This window comes from Rissa tridactyla, chromosome 6 (assembly GCF_028500815.1).
Source record: "Rissa tridactyla isolate bRisTri1 chromosome 6, bRisTri1.patW.cur.20221130, whole genome shotgun sequence".
Lineage (NCBI taxonomy): Eukaryota > Metazoa > Chordata > Aves > Charadriiformes > Laridae > Rissa > Rissa tridactyla.
Window position 1 is genome coordinate 29628290 of NC_071471.1, and position 22265 is coordinate 29650554.

The 22265-nt window shown below is 52.6% G+C and overlaps 1 protein-coding gene across 2 annotated transcripts; it reads left to right on the forward strand.

Annotated features, from left to right (window-relative positions):
• The first annotated feature begins 2777 nt into the window (after positions 1–2777).
• Positions 2778–22176, forward strand: BCL6 (BCL6 transcription repressor). 2 transcript variants are annotated; one of them, XM_054205175.1, is made up of 10 exons: positions 2778–2894; positions 11978–12016; positions 13072–13239; positions 14313–14534; positions 14672–15655; positions 16264–16445; positions 17549–17716; positions 19167–19297; positions 19697–19834; positions 20840–22176. In XM_054205175.1, the coding sequence occupies exons 3-10, from the start codon at positions 13079–13081 to the stop codon at positions 20981–20983; spliced, it is 2130 nt and encodes a 709-aa protein (XP_054061150.1). In that variant the 5' UTR covers positions 2778–2894; positions 11978–12016; positions 13072–13078; the 3' UTR covers positions 20984–22176. The 2 variants fall into 2 exon arrangements, with proteins under 2 accessions (XP_054061150.1, XP_054061151.1); XM_054205176.1 differs by lacking the exon at positions 2778–2894 and adding an exon at positions 10400–11855.
• Positions 22177–22265: the final 89 nt, after the last annotated feature.

Sequence of the window (22265 nt, forward strand, 5' to 3'; positions counted from 1 at the left end):
ACCCCATCCCCAGCACTCTGAAGCCCCCAGAGAAGGCACCGCTGCTGCTTTTGAGGGGCAGAAGGAAGCGGTGGGAGGTGGGGACAGGCAGAAGGAGCCACCGAGGAGCTGCAGCCAGGCCCTGAGTGACAGAGAGGGGGGAAGAGAAGGTACAAAACCAGAGGAGAAAGGCTAAAAACCCTGCGAAGGCACCCAGGCCGCCCAGTTCCCAGCCCGAAGGGGATGCTGGTGGCTGCTCTCTATGTCCCCGTAACGAGGGGGGGGTTACAATGGAAACTCTGATGCGAGCCCAGCTTGGCAGTGGCCAGTGAGAAATCTCCCCCCCCGCTCTGGTAAAAGTGCTACTTGAACAGAAGCCGTGCTCGACCCTGGGTCTCCACCAAAAAAAAAAAAATCCACCCCAAAAGCCAAGCCCTTGCGGCAGCACTCCGGCTGCTCCCCATCGTCCCGCCGGCGCTGGGCTCTGCCGGGCACACGCTCCGGCTGAAGCGAAAGCGTCACAGGCTGCAGAGAAATGACAAACAGAAAAGATCTGTGTCGTCCCCCCGCCACACACACACCCCAACAACCATCCCCTTCCTTTTCTGTAAAAAAATAAAAAAAAAAAATAAAAAAAGAAAGATATCAAGATGCCAGAGCAGGGTTTATATTATTGGGTCCGTTCCTCCCCTGGCCGCTTGCGGAGCCCCGGGGACCCCCCTCCCTGCCTGGGGCCGGGATCGGAGTCGCACAGCTCAAGCTGCTTGCACTCCTTGGGAATTCCATATCGCTTTTTAACTACAGGAAAGCCGCCTCTCCAGCATATCTGTACCATCCCCGGTGTCTCGGGAGCACCATCCCTGCCTTGCCACCGGGCTATTTTTAATGATAAGATGAGTCGGATTAGCAGAAGGGCTTTCTTCCTGATTTTTCCACCCCCCTTTCCTTGCTTTAAAGCATTTTGGTTTGAGTTGAGAAACCAAAAATACAAGCAGCACCTGGGGACTTTGCGTCCCGGGGCTCGGCGGTGGCCGAATCGGTAGCTCTGAGCCATCGCATCAGTTGGACCGAAGGACAGTGACCTGCAGTGCTTCATTCTCGTCAACACATTTCTATTAATTGGAAGGGCCCCGGGAATGCCATCGCAGCCCCGCAGCGTGTCGTCCCCCTTGCTCCGAGCGACAGCGGCACCTCGCAGCCCACCCCCTCACCCCCCCCCAAAAAAAAAAAAACAAAAACCAAACGACGGGGAAAGAAAAAAATTGAGTTTTGCTGCTCATCCCCCCACACACCGGAGACAAACCCTCGCAGCGGGCCCTCGCGGAATAAATACGCGAGGCTGGGGTGGTGGTGTGTGTGTGTGGGGGGGGGGGGGGGTTAGAGAGGCAGAAATCTCGACGGATTTACATACAGGGCGATAAATTTCCATAGGGGAAGGCCGGGACCCTCCCTCCACACACACACACCCCCCCCACGACCCGTCCCAGAGAGGGACCGCAAAGGCTTTGCCTTATCCCCCCACACACATACACACACACCCCGGCCGCCCAGCAAAGGCCTTCGCCCGGCAAAAGTGCCGAAATAACCAAGACACCCCCCCCCCCCCCCGCCTCCTTCCCCCCTTCAAGAAAAGCCACCGCGGTTTTGCATCCCCCCGGCACCGTCCGACGGTTCCGCACGAGCAGAATATTGACAGACTTACAGGTTATTTTGCAACAATAACAACAACAGCTACAAAGAATTAACCCACCACTCCAGAGTCCTGGAAAGGCAAAGAGGAAAACGCATCGGAAAAATAAATTTAAAAAAAAAAAATAATAAAAAAATTAAAAAAAAGGAATCCTATTTTTTCTTTTTTTTTTTTGTTTGGAGAGTCCTGGCAAAGAAATAAAAAAAAAAAATGGAAATAAAAGTTGAAAATAAAAAGGAACAAGGGAAGGGGAGCGTGTGTGTGGGGGGGGAGGTTGTCTTTAAGGAAAAAGCTTCTTTCCCCCAAAGTAAATCCCGTCGGAGGCCGTGAGCCGAGTGTGGCTGTTTGCAAAAATTGTTAAAAAAAAAAAAAAAGAAAAGAAAAAAAAGCTGATTGAGGGAAAAATAATAATAATAAAAGTAAAAATCCAGTGCAATGCAGCAGGATCCCGGCTTTGCTCGCTGGCTTGGCTCTTTTTTTTTTTTTTTTTTTTTTTTTTAGGGGGGAGGGTTGCTTTTTAAACGCGCAAAGTGACACCCCTCCCAAAAATCAAAGAGAAAAATAAATAACTTTTTCTAAAAAAAATTAAAATTTAAAGGCGCAAATTTTTTTTGGGGGGGGGTTCTTTTTTTTCTTTGCCCCCCCCCCCCCCGCTTTAGTTCTCCTCTTCTTCTCCCTCTTTCGCAGAGGGACGGGGAAAAGTGGGAAATGTGCGGGGTGGGGGTTTTTTTTTGGGGGGGGGGGGGACGGACCCCCCTCGTTCAATCCTCCCGCCGCCGCCGCCGCCGTTCCTTCCGCGCAGCGCGCGCTCCTCCGCGGCCGCGCGCCGCCACCCCGCCGCGCCCCCACGTCACAACAGCACCCGCCGCCACGTGACCCGCCGCCCGGGAGCGACCACTGGGGGCGGGGGGGGGTTGAAGAAAGCGGGGGGGGGGGCCACTCGGTGGGACCCCCGCCGCCGCCGTCGCCCTCCCGGGTCCCTCGCCCCCCCCCCCCCCGCGACGCCCCCCCCCGGGGGCGTCGCGGGGGGGGGGGGGGGCGAGGGACCCGGGAGGGCGACGACGGCGGCGACGGAGCGGCGGGGGGAGGTCCGCGTCCCTCCCCGTGCTCGGCGCGATGGTAGAGTCCGCAGCTCAAATTCCGAGAATTGGGCTCTGTTGATTCTTAGAACTGGGGTTCTTAGAAGTGGTGATGCAAGGAGTTTCTAGGAAAGCCCGGAGACCAGGTGATTGCTGCTTCTATTGCCGCGGCCGATTTTACCCTTTAATTCTCTCTCTCTCTCTCTCTCTCTCTCTCGCTCTCTTTTTTTTTTTTTTCTCTCCTTTTTTTTTTTTTTTTTTTTTTCCCTCCTCTTTCCCTCCCTGCCCCGCTCCGACGCCTGGCGCGGAGCCGCCTCTATATATTTCTACCCATTTCATTTTTTTATTTTTTTTTTTTTTACCCCCTCCTTCTCTTCTTTTCCCCGCGGCAGGTGCCCCGCCAGCCCTTTAATGTATTATTTTTATTACCTCCTAAATTTAAAATATCTTTTTCTGCTTTATTTATTTAACAACATGCCTCCCCACACACACCCCTCTTTCCTTGCCCGCTGTCAGCCGAGAAAAATAGGGGTGCCTGCATGTCTTAACGCTGTAGAAGGGGAGACGGGTGAAGGAGGGGGGGAGGGGGTATCTTTCCCCTCGCCGTCCTCTCCCGGGGATTATCGGTTATCTGGGATTATTGGCTTTCCCGCACGCGTGACAGCCGGGTGGGGACAGGGAGGACGGCGGCGGCGGCTCCGCTCTGCACCTGCAGCCGCCCCGCGGGCGCAGGACAGCGGCGAGCGCGGCCGCCGGGCTTGTGGCGTTTTGCGTGACTCGGGGTCGGTTCCCAATGGCTGGATCCCTCGGTCGGCTTGTGTTGGTTTTCTTTTCCCCCTTTTTTTCTTTTTACAACCCCCCCTTTCTTCTTCTTCTTCTTTTTTTAATTTTATTTTTATTTTTTAATTTATTTTGTCCCCTCCCGCGTGTGCGCGTTAGTGTCGCTGTCGGCGTTTCGCCGCCGCGCAAAGCCGCCGCGGAGCGGGAGCTCGGCGGCAGCGGGCACCGCCGCTCCGGCCTTTGCGCACCGCTTTCCTTGCTTTCCTTCCCCTCTCTCTCTTTCTCTTTTTGTTATTATATTAATACATCACCGTTATTGTTATTCCGGTCGTCCGTGTCCCCCCGCCCCCCACCCCCTTCGTGCAACTGCGAAACGGCTGGTGCGTTTTGCAACCTGTGGCGGGGCTGCGCCGTGATCTGTCAAGCCCCGGGCTAAGAGCGGGCGGTGATGGAGAAGACTTGCGGCATTTCTCTGACCGGGAAAGAGGGGGGGGAGCCCGCGGGGAGGTTCGACCGTCGCCGGTTACCGGCCCCGGAGCACCGCGGAGCGGCGGCGGCCCGAGGCGGCGGGGACGGGGACGGGACCGGCGTTCGCCTCGACGTTGTGTGCCGGGGCGGCCGCGACGGGCTTTTGCCGGGCTGGAAAATAAAACGCGATGCAAAGCTCGGGAAGGGGGGAAAAAGCGTGTGGAGCAACTCTGATATCACCCTGAAAATAATAATAATAATAACGACAACAGCACCACCGGCGGGGAGGAGGGGGGGGGGGTCCTCCGCCGGGAGGAGGGCGGCCGGCGGGGGAAGCGGGATGCAGCTGTGCAAGGGATGGGGGTCCCGGGCGCTGTTGCGGGGGGAGCCCCCACACCCGGTGCCCCCATCGCAGCCCTTCCCCTCTGTTTACTACCGCGGCGGACTTGGCGCGGCGACAGGCGCTCGTAAATCTGCCGCCGGCGGCCGCGGGGCTGGCCCCCGGCCACACGCTATTCCTGGAGCGAGCGGAGCGGCCGGCCGCGGAGAGCCGCGCAACTCCCGCGCAGCGCGCCCGGCCCGCGCCGCTGCGCCCCCCCAGCCTCCCTCCGGCTCCCCCCCAAAAAAAACCCACCCAAAAGCGAAGGGGGGGGAGAAGGCTTTTTTTTTTTGGCTAGGTGTGTATTTTTGTGTGTATGTGTGTATATATATATATTTTTTTTTTTTTTTTTACGCACACACCCCCCCCTCAAAAAAAAAAAAAAAGGCAAAACAAAACCGAAAAAGCCCAACTTTGTTATGAAAACTTTCGTGGTCGGGCGGCAGCGACCTCTCCCGGCCGCCGCCCCCCCCCCCCCCCCGGGCCCTCCGCCTCGCCATCCTCCCCCCCCACCCCCCCCTTTAGTTTGCAAAGTCACAGTATGAAATGTTATGAAATCGCCTCTTGGGAAGGAGGGAAACAGAAAGCAAGGCGTTTGTTTAGAAAAATCTGCGGCGGCCTCTCAGATGTGCCTAAAAAGCTGCCTTTGACCCCCCTGTTGCATTTCCAGGGAAGAGGCAAATCTGGGCTTAAAATCATGAGTCAAAACCAACAAAAACAAACCCGGCCCGGGTTAGTTTTTTCCACTGACTTCAGTAGGTGCAGGATTGGTGCAAAGGGAGGCTGGGACCAGAGGGATGAGGCTCAGCGAGAAGCGCTGCGTTGGTCCAACAGCTCCGTTTGGGGCCAAATTCGTACCTGTGCCAGTGGAAGTGTCAGCAGGGCTGGGTATGGGATCAGGCCCTCGTTCGATCTGGGGATGCTTATTGATTCCTCTCCTGAGGTTTTAAAATGCTTTAAAAAATTATTATTTGCCGTATTGTTTGAAAGGTTCAAAGGATAAGTGCTTTAAGAGCAAATATAGGCTTCTTCCTGCAGTCCTGGGGGGGGGGGGAGATTACAGTTCAAAAATGGCTTTAAAAATATTTTAGGGGAAGCCTCTCTTTATAAATACATGGAGAGGCAGAACCTGAGGTTTGGTTATTTTCTCCTAACGATAGGATCGCAGGTTTAAAAACTTACGTTATATATGGCAATTTTTGCCCTCTGAAACAAATCATCAAGCCATTAAAATATTCAAAGGGTGTCTAGCAATTTTCCAGAAGAATGGATTATTACATTGTTCCAGTAAGAAAAGACTTCATCTCTGAGCATTCAATTTTGACTGGCAAAACAGATCAAAGATCTCTTGGGATGCATTTCAATTCCAATTTCCAATCCCCCTCAGTTCTGACTGTCTGAGTCAATATTGGGAGAGGAAGTGGAGGTTAACTGGTTAGTTATTATTGCGAAGGAAGAAGTCGGAATGAGAAGTGATTCTTACAAATCCCACCCCAAAAAAAAAAAAAAGAGGAAAAAAAAATCAGTCAAAAGTCTTCATGATACTTTTTAGACATCTCTGTTTGCAGCACTGGGAGGACTTCAGCCTGCTGTCTGATGAGACAAAAATAAACCTAGCAGAAACATTAAGTTTTTCAAAACAAGGCTGGAAAAGCTCGTAAAAATAATGTTGCTCAGACGCGTTTTAAGAGAAACAGAATTACATCGACAAAATTATATGTTTTCCAGGTTTGGTTGGGGTGTTTTATTTTCCAAGGGGAAAAATTGCTCCTGCAGCAAAGCTAACTGGTGCCATCTAGTGTCAGGTCTTCTCCAGGGCTCCTCCCGGCCAGGGCCCGCGCTGCCGGAGCCGGGAGCCTCGGGAGAGTGGGAACATGTTTATTAACCGCTCGTTAAAAAAAAAAAAATAATAAAAAAAAAAAATATCCTTGCCAGCTCGGAGGAAGGTGGCAGAGGAAACTCTGGATGCCACTGAACTTACTTAAGGAGCCTAATTGGAAACAACCGAGCGCTTATTAAAGTCACTGACATTTCCATATGGAGTTCTCTTCGGGTCTGGTCATGAAATCACATGTGAAAATCTTTTTGAGTTGTGGTGTTAATCTGCCCTTGAATTTCTGCCTAATTTAGGATGTATTGTAAAGCTATGCGCTTCCCCCCACCCCCCCCCTTTTTTTTTTTCTTTTTTGGGGGTGGTGTTTTTCTTTTTTTGTTTGGTGGTTGGTTTTGGTTTTGTTTTTTTTTTTTGGAGGGATGGAAGATTTCAGCCCCTGACGGCAGCAGCCTAATACTAATTTGGAGAAATGGTGTGGGGTGGTTGTTTTTAGGTTTTTGTTGTTGTTTGGTTTTTTGGGGTTTTTTGTGTTTGATTTTTTTTTTTTTTAGTGAACAGTAATGTTGTCCTAAAAAAACCCATTACAAATACAGATTGTAAAACTTAGTGAGGCAATCCTGTCTTGTAGGAGCAGGGCTGGGTGTCCTCTTATTTTATTTGAATACTCCATTAAAAAGACAATATTGCTACAAAATCTGTAGGTGAGTAAAATGAACCTCTGAGCAGTAGGTGCATTTCTCAGTGTGCAGCTTATGTACCTTCACGTATTTATGTTGCTGAGGTTGAAGAACTGTTTCATGCCTGTTTTAGTCCATGTGCTGTAATGTTTGCACTCCAAACTCCAGACGAAGAGCTTTTACTGGTTCACTTGGAGCCTGAAATGTTGTTTTCAGGTTTCTGAGAAGTTTGTAAAATCTAAATTTGGTGAAAAGTTGCCTGTGCGCTCGTAACCTCTGGTTCCATTTTATAGTAGCATGGGAGTCTATAAACAGGAGTCCTGTATGCCGAGTGCCTGTATTCTTTTCTTAATCTATTTTTAAACCATTCTTCTGTTTGGCAAAAAGTGACACTTGGTTTCCATGTTTACAGCAGGCATTGGCAAACCTCAGGAGTTCACAGTTTGCAGTTTGGTTAGATGAGTATCCAAAAGTCAGCATCTGACCAGTAAACTCCTTCAGACTGCAAATTTAGACTGCAAACGTAGTCCTCCCCGCAATTTATTTTTTTTTTCTTTTTAAAATCCATGTTGGGTCTTGCGTGTTCCCATTGCTGCAGGACGCTGGCAGCCGAAAGACACACACCCCTAAATGAGAGCAAGCGTCTCTTTCGTCTTCAGGACTGCTTTAAAACACCATCAATCTCGGTGGAGCTTCACCTCTAAAACACAGGGAGAGCAAAGGGCAGTGGGAGAGGGGAGAAATTTTGGAGCTATATTGTTTTCCTCCCCCTTTTTCTCCTGGTCAGCGTGCTGCCTTTGGGCTGTATGCCAGGTACTCACAAGGAATGCGGGATCCCTGCTTAGGGAGGGGAGAGCTTGGGACAAGCACACTGTAGGACAGTGGGTCCTAAAGAATATGTCCTGTAGGACCAGGTACCATCTGAAATGGATCTCCTTAAATCTGTTTGACTAAATAAACATAGTGGTGAGGGGGTGCCTCTCACCTGGCCAAGGGACCCCAAGTCGCATGCGCGTCTCATCCCATCCAGGCAGGATGCAGTTCCTTGCTGCTGAAATGAGCTGTGCCACCCTCAGCCCCAGGAGGAGAGAGACAGGGAGAGAAGGGTCGGTGCCGGCTGGTGATTTACCACCCTGGTGCAGGGTGGGGATGATGGGACACCTCCTCTGAGCCCAGCTGGGCCAAGGACTGGACTCAGCTGGTTCTGGCTGCACCCTGCTGTCGGGTCGGCACCTGGGTGCAGGGCTCGGTGTTGGCAGGGCACCGTGTGGATCCCTTGCTCTCTGGAGTAGCTCCCTTGACTTCAGCCGGGATGCGGTTCCTGCCTTCCCTTGAAAAATTAATGTGCCAAATTGCTTGGGGTCGTTGGAAATGCTGAAGAAGGCTTGACTCCTCACTTCCCAAGGGCATGTGCTGCCTCTGCCTCGCAGTCAGAGCTTGGCTCCGTGGAAGGCAGGGGAATCCTCTTTAGTGGAAAACATTGGAGGCAGTTCTAGCATGCTTCCCCCCTCCTCTGCGTTTTCTCCTGCAAAGACCAAAACAATGTGGAGACTTGATCCAGGCCAGCTTTCAAGGGCAATCCTTTTAAACCCTCTTTTGAAGTACAAACTATAAAGTTCCCTGCAGCGCTTGAGAAAATATGCAGTTTTCCTGGTTCCAAATGCTGATAATAAACCCGTCGAGATAATGTATTGCATTTCCTAGAAACATTTGTTTGCTGGCAGGAAATTGGATCAGATTGAAAGTTAGCAGAGACCGCTCGATAGAGCGAGTGCAATCCGCTCACGGAAGGGTACGATGGAAAAAACGACAGGGCTTGCACAGTGATGCTGCTTTTGATCTGTGCTGACACTGTGCGCTAGGACTTCTCTCAGTCTCTTCTTGGGTTATTATTAACCCAGCCACGTTTTGGCTTAGACGCCAACCAGAAGCTACTAAATTAATAAAACTGTGCTGTGACAGCTAAAGGACGCTTAGTGCCCCCTGATTGCATGACACCGGGAAAGCTGAGCCGGGCTCTTGCACACCCCCAGCCAAGAGCATCCTCTTCACTATGGCTTGTAGCACCCATGACTGTTCCCAGAGGGAGGAAGGGGGGGGGGGGGGCACACCACCCCCCTTCCTTGATTGTCCCTCTAGTCCCTGTTCTGGAGAAACTAGGCATCCCTTGGTGTGGTGGGGGGGGCAGCTGGCGGTGTGCTCTGGCAGGCTGGGGGGGGGGAGGGGGGGGGTGTGCTCCCAGGGGGCTGGGACCCTGCAGGCTGCTGGGACAGGGGAAGAAGAGGTGGGGGGGCAGGATGGAGCTTCCCCTGGGCGGGCAGTTTCGGAGCACTGTGTGGGAAGAGGCTGTGGGGAAGGGAGAGTTCACCCAGCCACCCCTCCGGAGTGATGAGAGGGAGTCGGCGCTGCAGGCTCTGGAGGGGTAGGAGATGGGGGCCCGGTGGGGAGGTGTGTGTGTGATCAGTGTCCTCCCCTAGACTATGCATTTGGGGGTGGGAGAGGGGCAAAGACGAGGGGGTATCCCCCATGCAAAGAGGGGTAGGGGAGGAAGGAGCCTCCCCTGTGCACAGGGTGGGAGGAGGATGGAGGAAAAGGGCTTGCCTATAAATGGGAGAGTGGATGGATGGAGGGGTTTCCCTGTGCATGGCAGAAAGATGGATGGGGGGGGGGAAGGGTAAAGTCCCTGGTTCTCCCCCCTGCCATGGGTTAGGGGAGCTGTGAGGGTCTCCCCCTTGCATGGGGTGGAGCTGAGAGGGGTTCCCCCACACATGCAGGTGCTCCCTCCCCATGATCACTGAGCTGGGCACAGGGAAGGCAGAGCCAGCCCTGGGCTCCCTTCCAAGAATGGGTTTTCTCGGGGAGGTGCCGGCAGGGAAGGGCCGTTCCCTGAACCGCTGGGGCAGACCCATTGCCTTCCTGGAAGGCAGCAGCAGTGGCAGTCCCATGCGGCCACCCCCGACATGGGCCCTGTGCCTGGCCCAGACCTTCCTCTCCGGGCACAGCGAGCCCCGGCGTGCAGCCCCGAGCGCTGCTGGAGCCCACACCTGCAAGGTACTGGGCAGGAAAACTGGAGCGGGGGGGCTTGGGGTGATGCTCTGGCCCCAGCTGAGCCTGCGGGAGCCTCATGGGCTTTGAGGGGGGCAGGATGGAGAAGGTCATGCTTGGCTGTGGTGGTTTTCCCTGCTCCTCGTCACTGTCCCCCTCTCTGCTGGTCTCTGGCAGGAGCATCCTCCCACGCTGGGGTGCAGAGCTGGTGCTGTGCAGAGGCCGGGAGGGGCAGGGTTAACCTGGCTCCGCAGAGCGAGGGAAAGGAAGGTCCCTTTCCCTTTTGCGTGCCCACATCCTGCAGACGGGAGCCGCTTGGGATGCACCTGCGGCTCCCAGGGCGGTTGCAGCAGCCCTGTGTCGGGGAGGGATAATTTGGGAGGGTGGGGAGGGGGCTGTGCCGGGATCCAGCTCTGGGAGAGGACCTGGGTGTCTCCGTGGCCGGGCAGTGCTGTGGGTAAGGGAATTTGGTGACAGCAGCAGCTTCTCACGTGACGCTCACAGGCACAGAGTTCATCTCGCAGTTTGTAACTTTGTTGGTTTATGGATGGGTCACTTCCCCGTGTCTGTGACACCAGGATGAGTCCCTGGGAGCGCGTCTGCTGGCGCGGCAGAGGCTGGGATGTCAGCCGGCTGCACCAAATGCCTACGTCTGCTCGTGTGGACACACAGATGCATGCTGGGCTCCTTGCAGAGCGCCGTGAGTCCCTTGGCTTGCGATTGTCGGTAGCGAGCGGCTGGCAGCGAGCATGTACAGAAAGGTCAGAGTCTGCAGTATTTGGGAAATGAGTCACTTTTTGTGTGTGTGTGCGTGTAAAGTTCTAAGCTAGCCAGGCTCAGAGCGGCTCTGCAGATTTGCATTAGATGGCTGGCTCGGGGCTGTAAGACACCCCTCTGGGTTTTGCGTGTGATACCTTGCCTTGAAGCTCACCTCTTCATCCCACCTCGCTGTCTCCAGAGATGTGAGGGGAGCCTGGGATCCAGATCTGTGCAGCTCCCGCATGGGAGAGGGAAGGGGACACTTGTCCTCACAGGGCTGGATGGGCTCTCTGCAAGTGCTGGCAGCCTTACTGTGTCCATCTGGGTTTTGGGGGTCAGTCCTCAAAATGGTGCGGTGGAGGTCCTGGGGTTTGTTGGTTCACTTATTTATTGCAATTCTCCTTGCTGGGGCGGCTGCCTGAGAACCTTCCTCCTGCGTTAGTGCCAGGTTAATTGTCTTTCTTGGTCTTAAGTAAATTTGGGAGTGATAGAGTGAGTTCTGGAAGGCAGTTAACTCCTGGGTTTCCTTGCCATGCTGCCCCAGCCGCGTTGCCCATGAGGCCAGCGGCTGGAGATAAAGCTTGCGGTTTAGGGGAAGGCTTTTCCAGCAGCCAGAGGAAGGCATTTGTTCTGGGTCCTCATCCGTCTCCGCCACTGACTTCCTCTGTGATCCTGGCCAAGTCACTTCAGTACTTGACGCCCGTATCCTCCCAAGTCTGTTCATCAGTCCCGTCCCAGGGCGTTTTCATTGGTGGCTGGGGCACGTGGGTATTCTGAGAAGGGGAGTAGCTGTTTTGAGGACTGGATTCAGGCTCCTTCCAGGTTTCTGAGCAGAGTGGCAGCAGGTGTTTGTGTGTAAGTCATACCTGTTAACATGGTGCTGGGAGTACAGCGTTGGTCTTGGATGTGGCACTGGCCAGAAATTTGATGTTGGCAAGGGAAGAGTTATCTCCGAAAGAAGTGGTGAGAAAATTCTCGCTTGACTTCCCTTCCCCACCTGCCTTTAAGTTCCTGAGTCATGGAAATGAAAATCTCCTTGGCATACGCCCATGGTTTGGGCTAGAGGGTGTGGAAGAAGCTATGATTGGATTCTCAAAGCCTGTGGTTGTGATAAGAACGTACTGTACCGGAAGAAACAAATCTTAACCTTACTGGAGAGTGGAAGGTTTGTTATCTCTAGCTTTTATCCAACTGATACTCAAGCGAAACAGCAGGCTTGTGTCCTGCCACGGCCAATTCATAATTACCAGCTAATATGGCGTTTGTTTTCTTGTGCTTTATTTGTAGGTTTGAAAGAAACTTTTGGACTGTGAATTGAGGCATTGGGTATGTAAATTAAATTTTGTGCTTCCCCTCCTAACCTCCCCCCTCCCCTCCCCTTTACCATGTTGAATGAAATGTTTCATTAGACCCAGCTGGAATTTGTTTTCAGGAGAGCAGCTGCTCTGTAGAAAATACTGTACGTTCATATGCGGCTGGGGAAGGAGAAGGAGAGTTCGGGCTGTGGGAGAGGGTTGATCATGGAGGAATTTGATGCTGAAGATGCAAGTTCCAGCCCAAACTTCAGGCACAGGGAAATGTGGGCTCTCCTGGGTGCTGGTTCGGAGGACAGCTCTGAGATGGGTCAACAGAGGTTGTGCTGGGGGAAGGCTTCGTGTTCCTCGACTAACCCAAGCCTTGCACGCTGGGAGAGACTGGGTTGTGGTATGGGTAGCAGCCCAGCAGGTTAGATGAGTTCTGTTCCTCACTGCCACCACAAATTCATTGGGAAGCTGTGGAGAGGTCTTCTCCAGAGTGGCCACCACTTGGGAGCAGGAAAGTAGTTTGCTGGTGAGTGAGGGTTGGTGCTCCACTGTGGTCTGGATTTTCCAGGTGTTGAAATCCTTCAGCTTAAGTTGGGACCTTCAAGGCTTGTTTTGATTCCCGTGGCTGGATTTGCAGCCAGCCAGCAGACAGATGAGGGGGATGGCTTCTGAGGAAGATCTGGAGACTGGGAAGCTGTGTTGGGAGCTTCATGGAGATGAACCCGAGTGGTGGTGGGAGGAGTGGGCTGGGGTGGAGCCGCCATGGGTGAGGCAGGGAGAAAGAGGAGCTGGTTAGCTAATCCTCAGGAGGGTCTGGTCGCCTTCGCCTGCCAGCTTGCTGGGTGGGACTGAAACATGCCAGGTCTCGCTGCTGGCCGAGAGACCTCACTGGGCAGCCTGGCAGGCACTTGGCGTGGTGCAGGGCTGTTTGGGGACTGAGGAGCTGGTGCTGTCCCTACCAGCAGCAGCTGGCCATCTGAGCACATCCCAGAGTAGCAGCTGTCTCTTCACTGGGTTTAGGGTACTGGCGTGTCCGCTTCTCCATTCCCATCCTCCTCCCGCTTCTGTTTTGAGCAGACTCAAGATGGCCTCACCAGCAGACAGCTGCATCCAGTTCACCCGCCACGCAAGCGATGTCCTCCTCAATCTCAACCGCCTTAGAAGCCGGGATATCCTGACCGATGTCGTCATCATTGTGAACCGGGAGCAGTTCAGAGCCCACAAAACAGTCCTGATGGCCTGCAGGTGAGAGCAGGGTCCCCTCCCTGCCTCCCTTCCCTGCTCCCTCTGCCTTTGGCCACCAGCAACACTGCTGCAGCCCTGTGGAGACTCGTGGGATTTACAGAGAGGGAAACAGAGGCAGAGAAGCAGAACTGAAAGGGGCTGCCAAGAAATTTGTACCTGTAATAGGATTACAGCTGGGACGTTTCGCCTCAGGCGCGCTGCCCACACCTCTCTCTTCGTTGCGTGCCCACATCTGCCCACACGCAACCAATGGAGACAAACAGGAGCACAGCAGATGTGAGGCACAGCCTTGAAGTCAAAGCACGAATCCTCTGCAGGGACAGGACAGGAGAGAGGAGGGAGGGCTGGATGCTCGCTGGGGTGAGCGAGTCCTCTGTGATCGCAGTGTCCCCTGCTGCTGCTATTTTTAGAGCTATTCCTCCCTGGCTCATAGGCTGCTGGCTGCACCCACCTTTGTTGGTTTTTTTCCCAAGCCTGGTGGGGTCTGAAATCCCTTTCCAGCTCCTAGGATTGCTGGAATTGCTTCCTAGTGAACATTAATTAACATCCCACCATTGCCCAGTTGAATTATGGCAGATGCTTTCCAGGGTCTCCTGCTGACAATGTATAAAGATGTGAAAAAGCCAAAGTTTGACTATTAAGACATCTGAAAAATATTTTGCCGACATTTCCTCCTTCTTTTTTTTTTTTTTTTTTCTGCTTAAAGAGTGAGTGTGGATGCCCCAAGAGGCTTCTGAAAGAAATGAGTCACAGTGGGAAGGTGGTGGTAAGAACAACAACCGAAAAAAAAAAAAAAAAAAAGGGGGAATTTCTAAATAGAGGCAGTGGGGAGTTGTTGAGCAGGTGAGATCTAAAAGCAGGCTGTTCCAGTTGGGAAAAGTGCAGTGCAGAAGACGCTTACTAAGCTGAGAAACCAGGCTTGATAATAAGGGGGAAGCTCAGGAAATTCTGTAATTGCCTCCTCCTCCCTTCCCGTTCACGAACCCCTCTGTGCTAAGGGATTTCAGACAAATTCTCCTTTCTTTCTCTGAATTGTCGTAACACTTGTCTTCTCTGCTGTCTCCTTTCTGCAGTGGCCTCTTCTACAGCATCTTCACTGACCAGCTCAAGTGCAACTTGAATGTCATCAACCTGGACCCCGAAATTAACCCTGAGGGGTTTTGCATCCTCTTGGACTTCATGTATACATCCCGCCTGAACTTGAGAGAGAACAATATCATGGCCGTGATGGCCACAGCACTGTACCTGCAGATGGAGCACGTGGTTGATACCTGCCGAAGGTTTGTCAAGTCTAGGTGAGCACCGTGAGTGAACTTTGGAGAGCCTGGGATGGTGTGTTTGGGTGGGAGGGGGGAAAACTGCCGAAGTATCTGCAAACATATTCTTACGGGCTGAAAATGACTGCATCTCCCTCCTTTTTGCCTGGTTCCAGTGAAGCAGAGATGGTATCTGCTGTGAAGACCCCAAGGGAAGAGTTTTTGGCTGGACGGATGCTGAGCCACCCAGAGGTGATGGCTTATCGGAGCAGAGATGTCTCAGAGAATGGCATGCCTCTCCAGAATGGGTCCCTCTGCAATGGAAGGGCCTTCGCACCTGGCTTGATCAATAGTTTGTCTGGATCCCCCATTTCCTACCATGGATACAGCCCTCTCCCTCTAAATAGCTTCCTTGTGGATGATGAGTTGCGGGAGATGAGGATGCCTCTCTCCGAACTCTCGAGGGCAGGTGCCTTCCCCAAGGAGAGGATCCTGCCATGTGACAGCTCCAGGACAATCCCCACCGAGTACATGAGAACCATCACCGACATCTCGGCCAACATGTGCCACGCTACCATCTATGCTCCAAAAGAAGGTGCTGCTGAAGAAGCCAGGAGCGACATGCACTACAGCGTAGCCTCTGGCCCCAAACCTGTCGTCCCTTCGATCCGGAACAATCCCTATTTCTCTTGCGACAAAGTGGCCAAAGAGGAGGAGCGGACCTCTTCAGAGGACGAGATCAGCCAGCACTTTGAGCCCACCAACACCTCCCTGGACCGCAAGGGACTCATCAGCCCCCAGAGTCCCCAGAAGTCGGACTGTCAGCCCAACTCACCAACCGAGTCCAGCAGCAGCAAGAACGCCCGTATCAGTCAGAGCTCCACCTCCCTCTTCACCAAGAGCCCCACAGACCCCAAAGCCTGCAACTGGAAGAAGTACAAGTTCATTGTCCTCAACTCTCTCAATCAGAGCACTAAGCAAGACAGTGCTGACCAGAACGAGATGGGAACCCTCTCTCCTCGCACCTACATGCCCATGTCCACTTGCCAGCAGTCCATGGAGCCGGAGCATCTCAACGTGCAATCCCCCACCAAGATGAGCGTGAGTGGAGAAGACTCTACTATCCCACAAGCGAGCAGACTCAACAATATTGTTAACAGGTGAGAAGATTTCCCCCCACCCCCCAGGAGAGAGAGGACACCCTGTGGTGTTGGTGATGGTTTGGAAGTGTGTGAAATAGCTGTAGCATTGGACTGGGGAGTCTGGCCATGAGTCGGTGGAAACCTTTGCGTTTAGTGGAGCACTGCCAGTGACATCGGCTGGATGCCAGCTGTCCCCACCGTAGTGGTGCCAGCCTGGCCTGGTGGTGGAATTGGGAACATTGGGTCAGGAATCTCTGGCTCACTTTGGCAGCTCTGGCCGGTTTCTGGAGCCTAGATTTGCCCAACCTGGTTTTCACCCCACTCCCTGTGCCTCAAGCTGTTGATTGGCTGGTAAGCGTTGGAATGGCTAAACTACCAAGGGACAGTACGCTATCCTCTGGACCCGGATGTTCCTAGAGAGCTTTGAGGTGGTTTGGTGATGGGCATCTGAAGGATTGAAGCTCAGGGGCCTATTGTTGAGCAGGGCTATGCTGTGCATCTCACCATAAAAGTGTCCCCATAAAACATGGTTGTCCCTCGTGTCTGAAAAGGTGCAAACAAGGGCCCAGTAGCTCAAGCACAGCACAAGCCTTCTCACGGCTGTGTGCATTGCTGTCCTTCCACAGGTCCCGGGACGGATCCCCTCGGAGCAGCGAAGGGCAGTCCCCTCTGTACATGCATTCGTCGAAGTGCAGCTCCTGTGGCTGCCAGTCCCCACAACACGCTGAGATGTGCCTTCATACCCCTGGCTCAAACTTTGGAGAGGAGATGGGGGAAACCCAGTCTGAATACTCTGACTCCAGCTGTGGTGAGTCTTATATCCCTGGTCCCTTTTTTCCACCAGCAGGCAGGGGGGCTGTGCAGTCTGGGGACCCGTCCAGACGGCGCCCTGTGTCCAAACGGGCAGGACCCGTCCCTGATGCTGGTGGATCCCAAGGTGCTTTACAGTCCCCTCTTAACTGGCTGACCAGCTGTGCGCGCGCATGTGAGGGACACACACACATGGGAATTGCTTCCTTCCTTCCCTTCCCCAGCACCATCCGGATACCTTGTGTGGGGAGTTAGTCACCTGCTGCAAACTTGGCAACTAAGGACAGGAAACAAAGTGGACCCCACCCCACCAGAACCATAGGAGAACAAGCTTGGCAGATGTAATGACCCTAATGGGGATTGGGCAAGATGGTGTGTCTCATGCATCCGTCATGATATCCTCATTATCAGGGAGCCCAGTGCGCACATCTGGAGAAATGCAGATAATGAGGCTTGCAATCTTGTTGCAAAACTCCACAAGCCCGGAGATAAGTATCTGTGCACCCATCTGCCTGTAGCTCAGGGAGGGGGAATGCAGAATTGTCACCTGTGGTGAGGGCAGAGAGCCACAGTGGGAACCCCGCTGTGGCGGTGCTCAAAGCTACGTACAGCATTTAAGAGTTAGGCACCCTCCTGCTGGGGTGACCCGCCTTGTGCTTCAGATAAAGACGGTTTTCCCATGCTCAAGGAAGACATTTGTACATGTAAAGGTTTAAGACCTCCAAAGGTGCTGGAGTTGCTCCAGAGCTGAGCATCCATCCTTCGGAGGATGCCTGATAATTTGCATGCCTTTGTGGACCTCTCTGAAAGATGTCCAGGCGAGATGCTGGCTTCTTGGAAGCAGCTTGTGTTGCCCTGAAGGAGAGATGGCTCATGATGACTTTGCTCTCCTGAGCCATACATGTTGTTGCTGTGTGCACAAGGAGGTCAGGAGGTAATGGCACAGTGCAGGCACCGTTGACCACAAATATCTGGGCTTGTCTCCTCCTTCTATCACTTGCTCTGGCTTCCCTTCTCCACCACTCCAACCCCATCTTGTGGCCCATCGAGGAGCTGGCCCATGCCTTGCCCATCTCATTGCTCTCCTCTCTGCCCTCCCAGAGAACGGAGCCTTCTTCTGCAACGAGTGCGACTGCCGGTTCTCCGAGGAGGCCTCTCTCAAGAGACACTCTCTGCAAGTCCACAGTGACAAGCCCTACAAGTGTGACCGTTGCCAGGCCTCCTTCCGCTACAAGGGGAACCTTGCCAGCCACAAAACCGTCCACACAGGTACGGTGTCAGCCATCGGGACAACTTACTGGAGAGGCTGCGGGTTGCTGGGCATCTGTTTATGGCTGAATTTGTCCCAGTCGTGGTGTTCCCAGCTCTGTGTCACCTGCTGTCCCTGATGGGAAGAGCAAGGTGCTTTTCTCGATGCTGTGAGGGAGCCCTTGGGCAGAGCATCAAACCTGGGAACAGGGGAGATGCTGCCTGGATTCGAAGCGTGGATGGAGCATGAGCTCCTTTACTGTAAGTCACTGGGCACTGCCATTTCCAAAGGCAGCTCGCACAATGCATGGCTGGGAGCAGATGTGTGGCCTTCGGGGTACTTTATGGTGGACTTAACAAAAATAAACAAATAAATACAATCAAAAGAACATTTAGGGAGAAGTCTGGGATTTATTTTTTTTTTTCCCCCTACATCCTAGAAATCCAGATCGTATCTAGCCTGGCAGAAACTCTGCTGATGGGAAAAATCTGTGAACAGATGGACGCTGTGAATCAGCACAATGAAAGCTGAGAAAGGAAGGGGATATTAAGGGTTTAGTCATTTGCTGACAAACCTGGGGATTTATTATTATTTTTTTTCATGCTTTTATTAATGCTTAACATGTCAACAACCTGTTCGGTGGCTGGGAAGGGAAGTCTGTGTGACGTCTTGCTGCCGCTGCGCTGTATTAGGCAGAAAGTCCGGTAACCCCAGCTGAGCTCCAGGAGGGCTGTGCCGGTGAATGGGACAACACAAGTGCCAGAACAGGGCTTGAGGGCCCGCGGGGTCGAAGCCTGGAAACAAAAGAAAAAGGCAGGAAGGGGTCGATGATGGCTGTTTCCCGCTCCCCTTTGAGCCCATCCTTGAGCATCCTAGAGAAACTAGTTAAAACCTTTTTGCAGCTCCCCCCATCACCATGAGAAAGTTAGCAAAGGCCAGCAGCAGTGATTGTAGCTGAAAAATTACTTGGGAGCCGGGTCTGAGCGTGCCTTGGCCTTCCGCTCTATCAGCTCTTCTCACTCCTCTAAAGAGGTGACGAACAGCCAGGGCAGGATGTGCTGGGGACCACGAGGAGCCCGAAGGTAGCCAGGTGGCCCTGCATGCCTTATCACGGCTGCAGGGAGACACAGGCGCCAGCCGCTGTCACGGGGCCAGGAGGAGCGATGCTGTTAATCCTCCCTGGCAGAGCTGCCCGACTTTCTCTCTTGCCCTGAAGGCTGTAGCTCCTAACCTGAAAAAGAAAAGGTACCCATGGTGCCTGGGTACCTCCTGAGCTTTGGGGACTTCCCGAGCTGTCCTGACTGATGCTGGTTGTCTGCAGCCATCTCCAAAAGGGACAGGAGTCAGGGCTAGTGCTTCATGCCACGGGGTCTGGCACCTAAAAGGGACTTAACTTTGGGGAGCGCTGTGGATCGTGGGGGCTGAGCACACCGGTACTTAATCCCTCGCCCTTTCTTTTGGGCTCTGCAGGAGAAAAGCCGTACCGCTGCAACATCTGCGGAGCGCAGTTCAACCGGCCGGCCAACCTGAAAACCCACACGCGCATCCACTCCGGAGAGAAACCCTACAAGTGCGAGACCTGCGGGGCCAGATTTGTCCAGGTGAGTGTGGCCTCTGGGACCTGCACTGCCTGGGGAGGTGGGACATGGCCGGACCTCCTGCCCAAGACTGGTGACGCTTCATGGCAGGGAGGAGGCTGATGGGCCACGCTCGCTGCCTTGGGCAGCTCTTCCCGTGATGTTGTGGGATAAATAGGGGCCTCGAGGTTCATGTTGGGCCAGTTTGGTTTAGTAGGAAGCCTGGTTGCTGGTTTTAGCTCCTCTCCTCCATTTGCTGTTAAGGATTGGAGATACCAAACCTCAGACACGTGTGGCCCAGCTAGAACCCCATAGACCAAAAAAAGATGGCTGGGCAGAACTTCGCCCCTGGTGGGATGCCCTCTCTCCCAGTGGGATGCCCTCATCCCTGGGGCCGTCCTCACCCAAAGCTGCTCTCTCTAGGTGGCCCACCTCCGTGCTCACGTGCTCATTCACACCGGGGAGAAGCCGTACCCCTGCGAGATCTGCGGCACACGCTTCCGGCACCTGCAGACCCTCAAAAGTCACCTTCGAATCCACACGGGAGAGAAACCCTACCATGTGAGTGAACTTGCTTCATTTTTGGGGGGAGGGCTCTCAGCAGGGGCTGGGGAAGGATGCTGCCAAACTCGGGGGGGCTGAGAAGACACTGAGCTGTTTGCGTGGGCTGGTTGCAGCACCCCGATGCCGTTTGCTAGCCTCACGAGTCCCCGTGCCAAGGTCACGTCTCTGTTCCTTGTGCCCCGTCCCCCTCGCCTGCATTATCTGATGCCGATATGGTATTTTGTCGTGAGTGGCTGCGTTGGAAACGCTGACGTGCTGCCTGGGCTGGGTACATCTTAGCTGCTCTTCTTTTCTTCCACCCCATCTGGAAGAAGGTCACACTTCTCCAAATAGCTGTGGCTTAAATTACAGCCGCCTGCGGTGCGTGGGGATGGAGGAAAGGGGCCGGCAGCCTGGCCTGGGGTCTCCTGTGCCGGTGGCACCCATGCCGAGCGAGCAACCTGCTCGGCCTTGCTGCAGTCCTGGGGGCTCCCAGCTCTTTGACAAGACTTTTCTGGCTCTCCCCATCTGCTGGAGAGGGAATTGCAGCAGGGATTATCACCCGAACATCCCTCTGGAGCCATCCCGCTTAACAGGGGTCAAAAGCAGCTCCCAAAATAGCCCTGTAGCTGGTTTGAGCATCTAGATAAGGAGCTTGGTGCTACATCCATCAGAGCCGAGGTCCCCTTCTAAGGGACCTTGGCCTTTGTGCATCCCATAAACCGAAATTTGCTGCTGAAAGCCTGGGATGGGGTTCCTGACCCCGGGAGAGGTGCCCACGTTGTGGAGACAGAACGATAGGACACGGGGCAAGGTTTAGGGACTCAAAGAAAGGCAGCTCAGGGTGCTGCTTCAGCTTCCCCACTGCTGCTCCCCCTGCATCCTCACTATCCATCACCCACCGGTGTAATGGGTGCAGCATCCTGGGGTCATGGGATGTGGGACCCCTGCCCTGAAGGGCAGGACGTGTCCCTTCACCACCCTCGTGTTTCACACCTTCTGCCTTCGCCTCTCGCCCCACAGTGTGAGAAGTGCAACCTGCATTTCCGCCACAAAAGCCAGCTGCGGCTTCACCTCCGGCAGAAGCACGGGGCCATCACCAACACCAAGGTGCAGTACCGCATCTCGGCGAGCGAGGTGCCTCCGGAGCTCCCCAAGGCCTGCTGAAGGCAGAGGATTTCCCAGGAGGAGGTCGTCTTGGGGAAGGGGGTGGGTGGGAGAGAAGTTGTCCAAAGGATACTTGCCAACACTTTAAAAGAAAAAGGAGAAAAAAAAAAAAGGAGAAAGAAAAAAAAAAAATATTAATATTTCATCACATGATGGAGTGCCTCTAAACCCATAGTGCAGATAGGTGGAAAAACATTAGAAATTAAAAAAAAAAAATAATTACAAATACACGGGTTTTATTTTTCCCAGTTATGTGAAACAAAAAGACAAATAAAATTATTCAGATCTTACTGTATATAAAACGTAAAAAAAAAAAATAGTCATTTTAAATGTCTGTGCAGTGGAGTGTTGATAAACTCTGGAGTCTAACCTTCACAGCCTTTGCCGTTTGAAGATGAGGAATGTAATGTTGATTTATGGGAACAGATTTTTTCTTTTGTATGCAAAATGTGTGTTCTTTTAAAGAGAAAGTATGCTATTAAAGAGAGGGCTTTAACTTTTTTAACCAAAGGTGAAGGAATCTATGGCAGAGTTGTAAATATATATAGATATAAATATATAAATATATATATAAAATAAATATATATAGACCTTTAAAAAAAGCTATATTAAAAATATATAAAATGCATTAAAGGCTCAGTTGGACTCTGCAGGCAGAAGCCACTCTGAGAATCTTTATTATGATAGAGCACTTAACAAGATATTTTAAAGTATTGCATCTGTACAAGTAAGAAAATATTTTGTCTAAATGCATCAGTGTATTTGTATTTTTTTGCAAGTGAAGGTTTACAATTTACAAAAAAGTGTGTATTAAACCAACAAAGCTGCAGAAGGAATTTAAAATAATAATAAAGTGTAATTTTTTTGTTCTAGTTCTCAGTCTGTATATATGTAAAATGTGGTTTCGCACGGTGCCTTTCTTTTCAATGGAAGTTTTCAATGTATGGACTATATTGAGCTCAGTTTCTTCAAGGTACAGCCTGATGTTGCAAAAGGAGTTTTGGTGGAACTCTCTATCGGGGAATGTTTTTTTTGTTTGTTTGTTTTTGGGGTTTTTTTTTTGGTCGTATTTTACATGCTTGTGTTATAAACAATCTCGGGAGACAGGGTTTGGGCTGTGTCTAAACTGCATTAATGCGTTCTGTAAAATATAGCTGTACAAATAAAAGAATAAAATGAAGAAAAGTGAAGTATGATGGAGTGAGGGGTCTCTTCTTGCTTGTCCTTCTACTTACGCCCCTTGAAAGCCAGTTGGTGCCCTGGGAAGGGGCTGAGCATCCCG

Bases quoted from the DNA above. Each gene is read 5' to 3' on its own strand.
- BCL6 (XM_054205175.1), top strand. From the start codon at position 13,079: ATGGCCTCACCAGCAGACAGCTGCATCCAGTTCACCCGCCACGCAAGC. The intron at 14,535-14,671 runs GTGAGCACCGTG...GCCTGGTTCCAG, and splicing joins CGAAGGTTTGTCAAGTCTAG to TGAAGCAGAGATGGTATCTG. The intron at 19,298-19,696 runs GTGAGTGTGGCC...TGCTCTCTCTAG, and splicing joins GCGGGGCCAGATTTGTCCAG to GTGGCCCACCTCCGTGCTCA.